The sequence below is a fragment of the Protomyctophum bolini genome, assembly GCF_963924005.1.
Source record: "Protomyctophum bolini genome assembly, chromosome: 23".
In the NCBI taxonomy this organism is placed as follows: domain Eukaryota; kingdom Metazoa; phylum Chordata; class Actinopteri; order Myctophiformes; family Myctophidae; genus Protomyctophum; species Protomyctophum bolini.
The window spans coordinates 24,694,166-24,705,782 of record NC_137884.1 but is presented as its reverse complement, the minus strand read 5'-3'; the positions used below and the strand labels follow the sequence as shown (position 1 = coordinate 24,705,782).

General features: G+C 48.4%; 1 protein-coding gene across 1 annotated transcript in view; it reads left to right on the top strand.

Annotated features, from left to right (window-relative positions):
- The window catches only part of LOC308311002 (UPF0606 protein KIAA1549), a gene marked incomplete at both ends in the record, with an annotated part of 28,060 nt that overhangs the window by 15,639 nt on the left and 804 nt on the right, over positions 1 to 11,617 (top strand). Inside the window, 9 exons of the mRNA XM_080757496.1 lie at positions 1,796 to 1,980; positions 2,658 to 2,869; positions 3,315 to 3,442; positions 5,440 to 5,642; positions 6,865 to 7,100; positions 7,985 to 8,126; positions 8,969 to 9,253; positions 10,112 to 10,167; positions 10,719 to 10,852. Of these exons, the coding sequence (XP_080613622.1) occupies positions 1,796 to 1,980; positions 2,658 to 2,869; positions 3,315 to 3,442; positions 5,440 to 5,642; positions 6,865 to 7,100; positions 7,985 to 8,126; positions 8,969 to 9,253; positions 10,112 to 10,167; positions 10,719 to 10,852 (1,581 nt within the window). The remainder of the gene's footprint in view (positions 1 to 1,795; positions 1,981 to 2,657; positions 2,870 to 3,314; positions 3,443 to 5,439; positions 5,643 to 6,864; positions 7,101 to 7,984; positions 8,127 to 8,968; positions 9,254 to 10,111; positions 10,168 to 10,718; positions 10,853 to 11,617) is intronic.

The following is an 11,617-nucleotide window of genomic DNA, read 5'->3' as shown; positions in this document are numbered from 1 at the left end:
TAGAGACTCTGTCCTCATGTGTCTCCTCCTGTCTCCAGCCGTAGAGACTCTGTCCTCATGTGTCTCCTCCTGTCTCCAGCCGTAGAGACTCTGTCCTCATGTGTCTCCTCCTGTCTCCAGCCGTAGAGACTCTGTCCTCATGTGTCTCCTCCTGTCTCCAGCCGTAGAGACTCTGTCCTCATGTCTCTCCTCCTGTCTCCGGCCGTAGAGACTCTGTCCTCATGTGTCTCCTCCTGTCTCCGGCCGTAGAGACTCTGTCCTCATGTGTCTCCTCCTGTCTCCAGCCGTAGAGACTCTGTCCGTGCCTCCCTCCTCATGCCTCATGTGTCTCCTCCTGTCCTCAGCCGTAGAGACTCTGTGCATGCCTCCCTCCTCATGCCTCATGTCTCTCCTCCTGTCTCCAGCCGTAGAGACTCTGTCCTCATGTCTCTCCTCCTGTCTCCGGCCGTAGAGACTCTGTCCTCATGTGTTTCCTCCTGTCTCCGGCCGTAGAGACTCTGTCCTCATGTGTCTCCTCCTGTCTCCGGCCGTAGAGACTCTGTCCTCATGTGTCTCCTCCTGTCTCCAGCCGTAGAGACTCTGTCCGTGCCTCCCTCCTCATGCCTCATGTGTCTCCTCCTGTCTCCAGCCGTAGAGACTCTGTCCGTGCCTCCCTCCTCATGCCTCATGTCTCTCCTCCTGTCTCCAGCCGTAGAGACTCTGTCCTCATGTCTCTCCTCCTGTCTCCGGCCGTAGAGACTCTGTCCTCATGTGTCTCCTCCTGTCTCCAGCCGTAGAGACTCTGTCCTCATGTGTCTCCTCCTGTCTCCAGCCGTAGAGACTCTGTCCTCATGTGTCTCCTCCTGTCTCCAGCCGTAGAGACTCTGTCCTCATGTGTCTCCTCCTGTCTCCAGCCGTAGAGACTCTGTCCTCATGTGTCTCCTCCTGTCCTCAGCCATAGAGACTCTGTCCTCATGTGTCTCCTCCTGTCTCCAGCCGTAGAGACTCTGTCCTCATGTGTCTCCTCCTGTCTCCAGCCGTAGAGACTCTGTCCTCATGTGTCTCCTCCTGTCTCCAGCCGTAGAGACTCTGTCCTCATGTGTCTCCTCCTGTCCTCAGCCATAGAGACTCTGTCCTCATGTGTCTCCTCCTGTCTCCAGCCGTAGAGACTCTGTCCTCATGTGTCTCCTCCTGTCTCCAGCCGTAGAGACTCTGTCCTCATGTGTCTCCTCCTGTCTCCAGCCGTAGAGACTCTGTCCTCATGTGTCTCCTCCTGTCCTCAGCCATAGAGACTCTGTCCTCATGTGTCTCCTCCTGTCTCCAGCCGTAGAGACTCTGTCCTCATGTGTCTCCTCCTGTCTCCAGCCGTAGAGACTCTGTCCTCATGTCTCTCCTCCTGTCTCCAGCCGTAGAGACTCTGTCCTCATGTGTCTCCTCCTGTCTCCAGCCGTAGAGACTCTGTCCTCATGTGTCTCCTCCTGTCTCCAGCCGTAGAGACTCTGTCCTCATGTGTCTCCTCCTGTCTCCAGCCGTAGAGACTCTGTCCTCATGTGTCTCCTCCTGTCTCCAGCCGTAGAGACTCTGTCCTCATGTGTCTCCTCCTGTCTCCAGCCGTAGAGACTCTGTCCTCATGTGTCTCCTCCTGTCTCCAGCCGTAGAGACTCTGTCCTCATGTGTCTCCTCCTGTCTCCAGCCGTAGAGACTCTGTCCTCATGTGTCTCCTCCTGTCTCCAGCCGTAGAGACTCTGTCCTCATGTGTCTCCTCCTGTCTCCAGCCGTAGAGACTCTGTCCTCATGTGTCTCCTCCTGTCTCCAGCCGTAGAGACTCTGTCCGTGCCTCCCTCCGAGACCCAGAGCAGCTCCGTCTGGCTCATCGTGGGCGTGGTGGTGCCCGTGTTGCTGGCCGTCTTCATCATCATCATCCTCTACTGGAAGCTTTGTGGCGCCGAGAAACTGGAGTTCCAGCCGGACGCCATCAACACCATCCAGCAGAGACAGAAGGTAACACTAGGGGGTGCTATAGAGCACCCTAACCCATCAACACCATCCAACAGAGATCAGTGGACCATGGTGACGTTGATAAATTCTTGTTAAAAAAACAAACAAGCTTCTAATATATTATTTATGCCCAAAATATATAAATGTGTTCAGAAGCATTTAAGATTACTCTATTTAGAGCTTACTGTACACCACTCTACACTGCCCACTTGTGGTCAAGCTACAAAAAAGCAAGTATAATATTTTTAGTATAAAAAAGTAGAGTATAATGATGCCATGAGAATTTTACTCAAAAAGCCTAGATGGTGCAGTGCAAGTGCAATGTTTGTGGCTGCAAGAGTCAATACTTTTCAAGCTGTTCTCCGGGACTTAATGCATAGATTCATGTGTCGCTTGGATGAGTCTGTGAATAGCATCATCGTCAGTATAAATAACCCTGTCAAAAGTTGCACTAGATACTCCTCTAGCCTTAGAAGACATTGGCTTAAAAGCCTTTATTTAGAACCGTCACAGATGCCTGTCTAACATGTACATTTGGACTGTTGTTTTTTATTGTATTTTGTGTTTTGTATGTTTCTCTATGGACCCTGAGTCTGCAATAAAGGCATTCATTCATTACTACTGCACTTTATTTTGACTGGCCTCTCTCTCTCTCTCTCTCTCTCTCTCTCGCCCCGTAGCTGCAGGCTCCCAGCGTGAAGGGCTTTGACTTCGCCAAGCTGCACCTGGGCCAGCACAGTAAGGATGACATCATGGTGATCCAGGAACCCGGCTCGCTTCCTGTTCCCGTCAAGGAACAGGCCACGCCCTCCGACGGCGGGGACTTGAACACGCCCAAATCCAAAGGCTCGTCCACCAATAAGGCGGCTCGAAGCGGCCGTCGCAGGGGAAGGTCAGCGCTCTGCACTCGTCTCTGGTTTAAGTCTCGGGGCTCCATTTTCGTCACCCATAAAACCCTTATCCCTAAAGAACTTCTTTGCCTTTTTCTAATATTTTACAAACATTTTTGAATAGTTTAAATGGCCAGTCTACAAGCTCACAACGTGTCAATGTAGATTGGCTAGTTGAAATATTCAAAAATGTTTTTCAAAATAGTAAAAAAGTCAAAGAAGTTTAGGGATAAGGGGTTTAAAGCGGTGACGAAAATGGAGCCCAAAGTCTCTTGAATAGTTTTCATTTTGTTTTAGGCAAAAAGGGCATAAATGAAAATAAAGTCAAAATAATCACACATCACATTCCGTGCTCAGCCAATCAGCTGAGCACTATTTTCTTTTTATCCAATGGAACTCTGTTCTTACAGTAGTACACCCTTGTGCTCTTTTTGTTTCATTGGCCAGACTCAGCCCATCAGATGGGGACTCGTTAGGCAGCGACCAATCAAGTGGCAGAGAATCAGCGGAGGAAAGCACCCGACCCGTAGCCACGCCCAGTGAGGGGAAACAGCACCGAAAGACGCCCAAAAATGGTGAGTGTGCATGGTGTTTATGCATGGTGTGTGTGTGTGTGTGCATGATGTGCATGTTGAAATGTCAAGGAGCATTAGAGTAATGATGATTAGACGTGTCAGTTTGTTTGTGTGTGTGTATGTGTCAGTTTGTTTGTGTGTGTGTGTGTGTGTGTGTGTGTGTGTGTGTGTGTGTGTGTGTGTGTGTGTGTGTGTGTGTGTGAGAGAGAGAGAGAGAGAGAATACATCACACCATTTTAGTGACTCTATGCACGCGTCGGTCATGCGTGTGATTTTATTACTGATGGCCTGTGCATGTGACCGGACTGAGACTGTACTAGTAGTCTGGCGTTACCAGACTGTTGACTCTCGCAATGTCCAAATGCTTCTGTCATACAGTCTGGAGCAACGGAAGCTCTGATCACGAGTAAAATATAAATGCTTCCGTCATACAGTCTGGAGCAACGGAAGCTCTGATCACGAGTAAAATATAAATGCTTCCGTCATACAGTCTGGAGCAACGGAAGCTCTGATCACGAGTAAAATATAAATGCTTCCGTCATACAGTCTGGAGCAACGGAAGCTCTGATCACGAGTAAAATATAAATGCTTCCGTCATACAGTCTGGAGCAACGGAAGCTCTGATCACGAGTAAAATATAAATGCTTCGGTCATACAGTCTGGAGCAACGGAAGCTCTGATCACGAGTAAAATATAAATGCTTCCGTCATACAGTCTGGAGCAACGGAAGCTCTGATCACGAGTAAAATACAAATGCTTCCGTCATACAGTCTGGAGCAACGGAAGCTCTGATCATGAGTCAAATATAAATGCTTCCGTCATACAGTCTGGAGCAACGGAAGCTCTGATCACGAGTAAAATATAAATGCTTCCGTCATAGTCTGGAGCAACGGAAGCTCTGATCACGAGTAAAATATAAATGCTTCCGTCGTACAGTCTGGAGCAACGGAAGCTCTGATCATGAGTAAAATATAAATGCTTCCGTCATACAGTCTGGAGCAACGGAAGCTCTGATCACGAGTCAAATATAAGTCTGGAGGGACGAGAGGAAGGATGGATGGAGGGTTTCAATCTGTCTGGACCTTGACCTCTGTGTCTGCATGTACTGTATCTGCTGAACTCTGTACTGTATCTGTGTGCCAATTTGTCTGAGTTTTTCATTATTTTGTCTTTCTTTTATTGTGGACCACAGGCCGCAACAAGAACGGTATGTTATGTTTACACTGTTTTTGTAATTGTTCTTAATTTTTGTTTTGTTTTCTGATCTCAATCGCACCCACAAAAACCTGAACTTTTAACATTCAGTAGATTTTCTTTGCTCGGGGCGTTTTCTTGCTCAAACAAGTGCTCTGATTGCCATGCTGACTGTGATGTCACAGCCTGCTAATCCCATACGACAATGGGATCTGCCAGCAGATGTCAACGTTTTCACTGTTTGGCCTTGTTTTCATTGCAGCTCAAAAGGCTTCACAGACACAGAAAAAAAATCCCAGACCACAGAAAATCCACTGAATGTTCAAAGTTCAGGGTTTGTGGGTATAATTATATTATAATTGAGGACATAAAATAAAAATAAATGAAACCTTTAACCCATTTAGACCTGAAAACAAATAAAAAATGTCTCCTAATGTCTTCAGTTTTCTGAAAAACATAATGTTTCTCTATGTCAGTGGTTCTCATCTTATGTCATTATCTGTATTTGGCCGCCGAACCCCATCAGAAAATATGTTATTCCAGGGACCCCCCCCAGAAGCAAAGATTTGTGTTAAAAACGTTCGCTCTAAAAGAATATATAATATATATTCCAAATTTGTGACACATTTTCACAATTTTTAGCTAAAAAGTATAACGTAATTAATGCTTTAATTAAAACACCAAAAGGGGTTCCCGTCCAGAATGTGTTTCTTCTCTAACTCTTCTCCGTCCCTCCCTCCCAGCTCCTCTCCTCGTCCTCCATCTTGTTTCTTCTCTAACTCTTCTCCGTCCCTCCCTCCCAGCCCCTCCGACGGGGAGCGTCCCAGACGAGCTCCTCTCCTCGTCCTCCATCTTCGACCACGTGGACCGCCTGTCGCGCGGCTCGTCGGATGGCACGCGGCGCCAGGCCAACAAGGTGCAGCTGATCGCCATGCAGCCGCGGCCCAGCCCCCCAGGACCCCCCACCCACAGCCAGTCCCAGCCCAGCCCCACGCTCACCGAGAGGGTCAACACGGAGGTGGGTGGTCACTGGGGGGAACCCTATCGGTTCATGTTGGTGCACTCCAGCCATCGTGGGCTGAAAAAATAAGCGTAGCCACTTTGGAGGGTTCGACATTTTTCCCCCCATTTCATTGTCGTCTTTTTTGTTTTTTTGTTTTGCAAAGCAATTTTTAGCTGCAGTCTTTGTAATATGTACACACTGTATAAGAATTGTATATATTATAAATAAATATTATTATCATTATTCAAAAATATTTGCTTATGCACGTGTGTGTGTGTGTGTGTGTGAGAGAGAGACACACACACAAATGTGCATAAGCAAATATTTTTGAATAATTACTAAAACTAAGACTAAATATACTGACAATTTAGTCAACAAATAAAAACTAGACTAAAATGTTAGGAAGGGACTAGTGGACAATAGATCCAGTATAAGTCATTTTACACTTGGTTGCATGCTGAAAATAGCCGATATGCAACCTCACGTTGTGAGCTTGTAGTTCGGCTATTTTCAGCGTAATTTTCAGTGTAAAATAGACTATAGACTAACGCTAAAACATTCCAGGTGACTAAAATGTGACTAAATGAAAACTATTCAAGAGACTATAGTAATGACTAAAACTACAAATCTAAATGTTCTGCCCAAAACAACACGTGTGTGTGTGTGTGTGTGTATGTGTGTGTGTGTGTGTGTGTGTGTGTGTGTGTGTGTGTGTGTGTGTGTGTGTGTGTGTGTGTGTGTGTGTGTGTGTGTGTGTGTGTGTGTGTGTGTGTGTGTGTGTGTGTGTGTGTGTCCTTGTATTTGGAAGTCTGGGCCATGTCCATAAACTTGTGCTCAGGGGTCTGCAATTGGGTGGATTGCTAAAAACAAATGCAAAAAAGCTGGCTAAATACTGTTCTGTCTCGGCTACTATGGGCAGTCTGTCTGTCTGGAGAAGGCGTTGTTTCATTTATCCCTAGGTGGCTTAAAAAAACCCAAAACAAACATCCTGTCTAGTAGTATCAAGTATATAGTATGTCAACAATGTGCTATATACAGTATATATATATATATATATATATATATACTTATTTTCCCTCTGTGTGTTAAGCATGTGCAGCAGCTTGGTTCGACCATATAATGTATAACCTTATTCTGATCAGTGTTTGGGTCTATTCTGTATACGCCACTTGTGCAGATCCAAATAAAAGAATTCAAATGTGTGTGTCCCTGTCTCTGCCTGCAGGTGGCGCTGAGGCACAAGTCTGAGATCGAGCACCACAGGAACAAGCTCCGCCAGCGGGCCAAGAGGCGGGGCCAGTGTGAGTTCCCCTCCATGGACGACATCCTGGACGCCTTCGGCGATGGCCCCGTCCCGGGGGGCGTGGCCCAGCGCCTCTATAGCTCCGCCCACGACCACATGGACTGCATCCTGCAGACGGACGTCTCCTCGCCGCCGACCCCCGACCTCTCCAGGAAGAGGTGAGAGGTCAACGTGATGATTCAGCTTAATTAACCCAGATCAGATTTTTCAAAAAAATCTTCTACATCCTGACAGTTTTCTAAAAAAGCTATGTTTCTATGTCAGTCGTTCTTCGATTTTTCAAAAATAGCAGATCTACAAGCTCATAGCGCGCCACTCGGTGGCGCGCTATGAGATTGCAGATCTGGTATTTTTTCAATAGCTAAAGCATAACATGACGCTAACACCAAAAGGGGTTCCCGCTCTTTAAAGTATATATGAATAGAGACGGCACCCAGAGGAAACCCCTGAGGCGAAATGGACATAGTGGCCGAATTTGGTATTGCAGCGCTGGGCCCAAACATATGAACGCGCTGGTCCGTTGACTGTCATTGCGCAACGTTCATGATGACACGTGAACGCACGTGAACGCGTGCAATGATAGTCAACGGACCAGCGCGTTCATGTGTTTGGGGCCAATCCATCCCAGAATGCACTCTGTTCCTACTCGGAAGGAGGAGTGAAATCGCCTCATGCGCTTTTGAGCGACTTAATGCAAGTGGGTGAATATGGTGATAATGAGTCCAAATAAAAATAAATAATAATAATGGACACATTATTATATCTCTATGCATATATACTCTAAGCATAAAACATCATCTTCTCCATTACCTAACAGTATATTTGCAACTTTTCCCTTTTTAAGTCTTTCTCACAGAACAAAACCAGCTCCATTTGTACACTCTCAGAGTTACAGACCCATAAGGGTCCATTTGGTTCCTAACTATCATTTAGCTGGAACTCTCTCAAGGACCCCTAGGGGTCCCCGGACCCTGCACTGCCATAGCGTTCCCGTGAGAAATGACCTTTGATTCCAGTTGTATTTATGATCTTGTGCCACCAGAGGGCGTCGCTCTCCTCACGGGCGAAGAGGCCAGCCGGGGAACGGAAGTCTCCCCGACACAGACAGAGACAGGCTGCTCACCGACCAGAGCAACAACGCCACCTACAGGAAATACCCGGGACTCAACAACGTGGCTTATATGGTGAGATTTATGATGTCCTTTCGTGGCTACGCTGGAACGGTGGCACACATGATGCATGCACACACACACACACACACACACACACACACACACACACACACACAGACATAAAATTTCTCTTTTGGGGCACCTTCTAAAATATTGGTTCTTCTAAAATGGCACACGCACGCACGCACGCACGCACGCACGCACGCACGCACGCACACACACACATTTCGATTTCTTTATTTGAATCCACAAATTACAATTAATTTTACAAGGAAACAAATATAACGGGGTTGACAGTTCATGTTCACTTAAGGATACACATGGCACCTCCTTCTCCACACAGACAAACTGCCTATAACAGACGAGACAGAACAGTATTTGGCAAGTTGTTTGGCTTTGCTTTTTGTCATGCCAGCTATTCTTAGGCCACTCATGGTCAGTTTATGCACATGGCCCAGGCTTCCGAATATCAGTATGGCAAATCTACAGCGATACCCCAAGTTTGTTATGCTTCCAAGTAATGGTTGATACTTAGAATATTTATCTTGGAATGCCTGGTCCATGTACAAATCAAAGACACAGCCCACCTCCAGAATCAGGACCTCCTTGTGTCTGGTGTCAACAAAGACAACATCAGGTGTATTCGGGATGTTAGCAAAGACATCGCATGCACAGCTAAACCAATCTGGTAACACTCTTGAGTGTTTATACATTGCTGCACTAGATGGCACATGCTTTCGAACTGCATCAGACACAGACACACACCCACACACACACACACACACACACACACACACACACACACACACACACACTCACTCACTCACTCACTCTCCCTCTTCCCTCTCTGGCAGTCGGACCCTGACCTCCCTCCCGACCACGGCAGCCCCTCCCCCACCGACGAGGTGTTCGACGTCCCCCTGGCCCCGCCCCCCTACACGCCCCCCCAGCCGTCCATCGAGGAGGCGCGCCAGCAGATGCACTCCCTATTGGACGACGCCTTCGCCCTGGTGTCGCCCTCCGGCCTATCGGGGGGCAGCGCCGGCCCCCTGCCCAGCCCCTCGCCGCAGACACGCCCCTCGGGGAGGCAGTGGGGGTCCTACCCGGCGGGACCCCCCTCTCACAGCCCCTTCTCTGCTGTGAGTATCAGGACCCCCCTCTCGCAGCCCCTTCTCTGGGACCCCCCTCTCGCAGCCCCTTCTCTGGGACCCCCCTCTCACAGCCCCTTCTCTGGGACCCCCCTCTGACCCCCCTCTCACAGCCCCTTCTCTGGGACCCCCCTCTGACCCCCCTCTGAACCCCCTCTCACAGCCCCTTCTCTGGGACCCCCCTCTGACCCCCCTCTGAACCCCCTCTCACAGCCCCTTCTCTGGGACCCCCCTCTGAACCCCCTCTCACAGCCCCTTCTCTGGGACCCCCTTCTGAACCCCCTCTCACAGCCCCTTCTCTGCTGTGAGTATCAGGACCCCCCTCTCGCAGCCCCTTCTCTGGGACCCCCCTCTCACAGCCCCTTCTCTGGGACCCCCCCTCTCACCTTCTCTGGGACCCCCCTCTCACAGCCTCTTCTCTGGGACCCCCCTCTCACAGCCTCTTCTCTGGGACCCCCCTCTCACAGCCCCTTCTCTGGGACCCCCCTCTCACAGCCCCTTCTCTGGGACCCCCCTCTCACAGCCCCTTCTCTGCTGTGAGTATGCACGACCTCCTCTCCAGAGGTCTTGTAGATCATGTGTTTTCTCTCCTCCTCTCCAGAGGTCTTGTAGATCTGCTCCTCATGTGTTTTCTCTCCCTCCTCTCCAGAGGTCTTGTAGATCATGTGTTTTCTCTCCCTCCTCTCCAGAGGTCTTGTAGATCATGTGTTTTCTCTCCCTCCTCTCCAGAGGTCTTGTAGATCATGTGTTTTCTCTCCCTCCTCTCCAGAGGTCTTGTAGATCATGTGTTTTCTCTCCCTCCTCTCCAGAGGTCTTGTAGATCATGTGTTTTCTCTCCCTCCTCTCCAGAGGTATGCAGAGCTGGGGATGTCTCCCACCTCCGTGCAAGGCCTTCTACACAACAGGTGAGTGACCTTTGATGGGAGAGTGAAACCGGACGAACCCAGAACAGTTCAAGAGTTAATGTACGATAGGGGTTTGATTGATTTATTGATTGACTGATTGAAGTATTTTATTAGAAGTTTGCAGAATTACAGTACATTTCAAGCACAACTCAATACAAAGACTGTTAACTGTGAGTGGACGACCCAATAAAGCATTACACTTGTTTACAAGAGAGGGTCCACCTTGTTCAATTCATCAAAACATTTAGAGACGTACAAATAGACACTTCTATATAGCCAAAGAACAGAACAGGAATTCATCATAAAGGAGGTCAAAATGGAAAAGAAACATATACAGTGAGGGGAAAAGGGGTGTGCGGCATTATACTGCCTCCCCCTGGCCAGCTGGGGCGCCTGATGGAGGGGGGAAAGAAACTGGTTGGAATAACGTGTTCCTTTCCACGCGCTACGTTTTTCCCACATATAACATAATGCTTAAAACACCAAAAGGGTTTCCCACCCAGAACGGGTACACGGGATTGATGCATGTTTTGTTTGGTCTTGTTTTGTAGGGACGGTTTGGGCTCAGGTGGAGGTTGTTATGTCTCTGCTACTGAGCAGCTGCAGGAGTCAGTGTATTCCAGCAGGGGGCAGTATGATGACCCTCCCTGCAGCTCCAGACCACGGCCAGTGGGTGGTAGCACAGGTAGGACAACGCTGTAACGCTGTGTGTGTGTGTGTGTGTGTGTCCTGTGGGTGTTGCTGTGCGGTTATGTTATGACGCGCGGCAATACTGTGCCGCGTAGATGCGCACGCGCTTCACAGACGGCGTGTGTTGGGCTTTGTATCGCCGTCGCCATAATAATCCATTCTATCCGTTTCTTTCAATCGCCTGTATCTCCTATTCCTTGTTCCCAGATGGCATTTTTGGTCAAAACCAAAAAAGCGTTTCTTTGACGGCACAGAGCCGACGATGTGGAGCGTTCCAGTGCCCCGGTTTGGATTCATAATTGTAAACAAGGCCTGTCTCGGCTTCCGTTGAGCGTCCTAGGATAATCTACTTCCGGTATAGACTGGAACTGTGGCTTTTCAAAATAAGAGCTCGACCGGAAAAAATGCTGCCTGCCGTTAGATCCTAATTTTTTAATAAATGCTAGCGCTGAAACGGTAACGCTGAAAAAGTAATGGTTGTTAATGGTACCCCAACTTTTAACAGTTGTCAAAGATTTCCCTATAGGGTGGTTGAATATAGAATAAACCAATGTGCGATATGTTAGTAGTCACCCTTTCAATACTATACTTCTTGGTAAGAAATGTATTCCCAGATTTGACATTATTCTGATAATATTCCCTGACTAAGTGGTAAAAGTACTGCATCATCTGTGTACAGCACGCAGTGATTTGTCTAGTTTCCAGGTGCCCAGCTCCACCCAGGTGCGTTTGTTTTGTGTTCCAGGTGCCCAGCTCCACC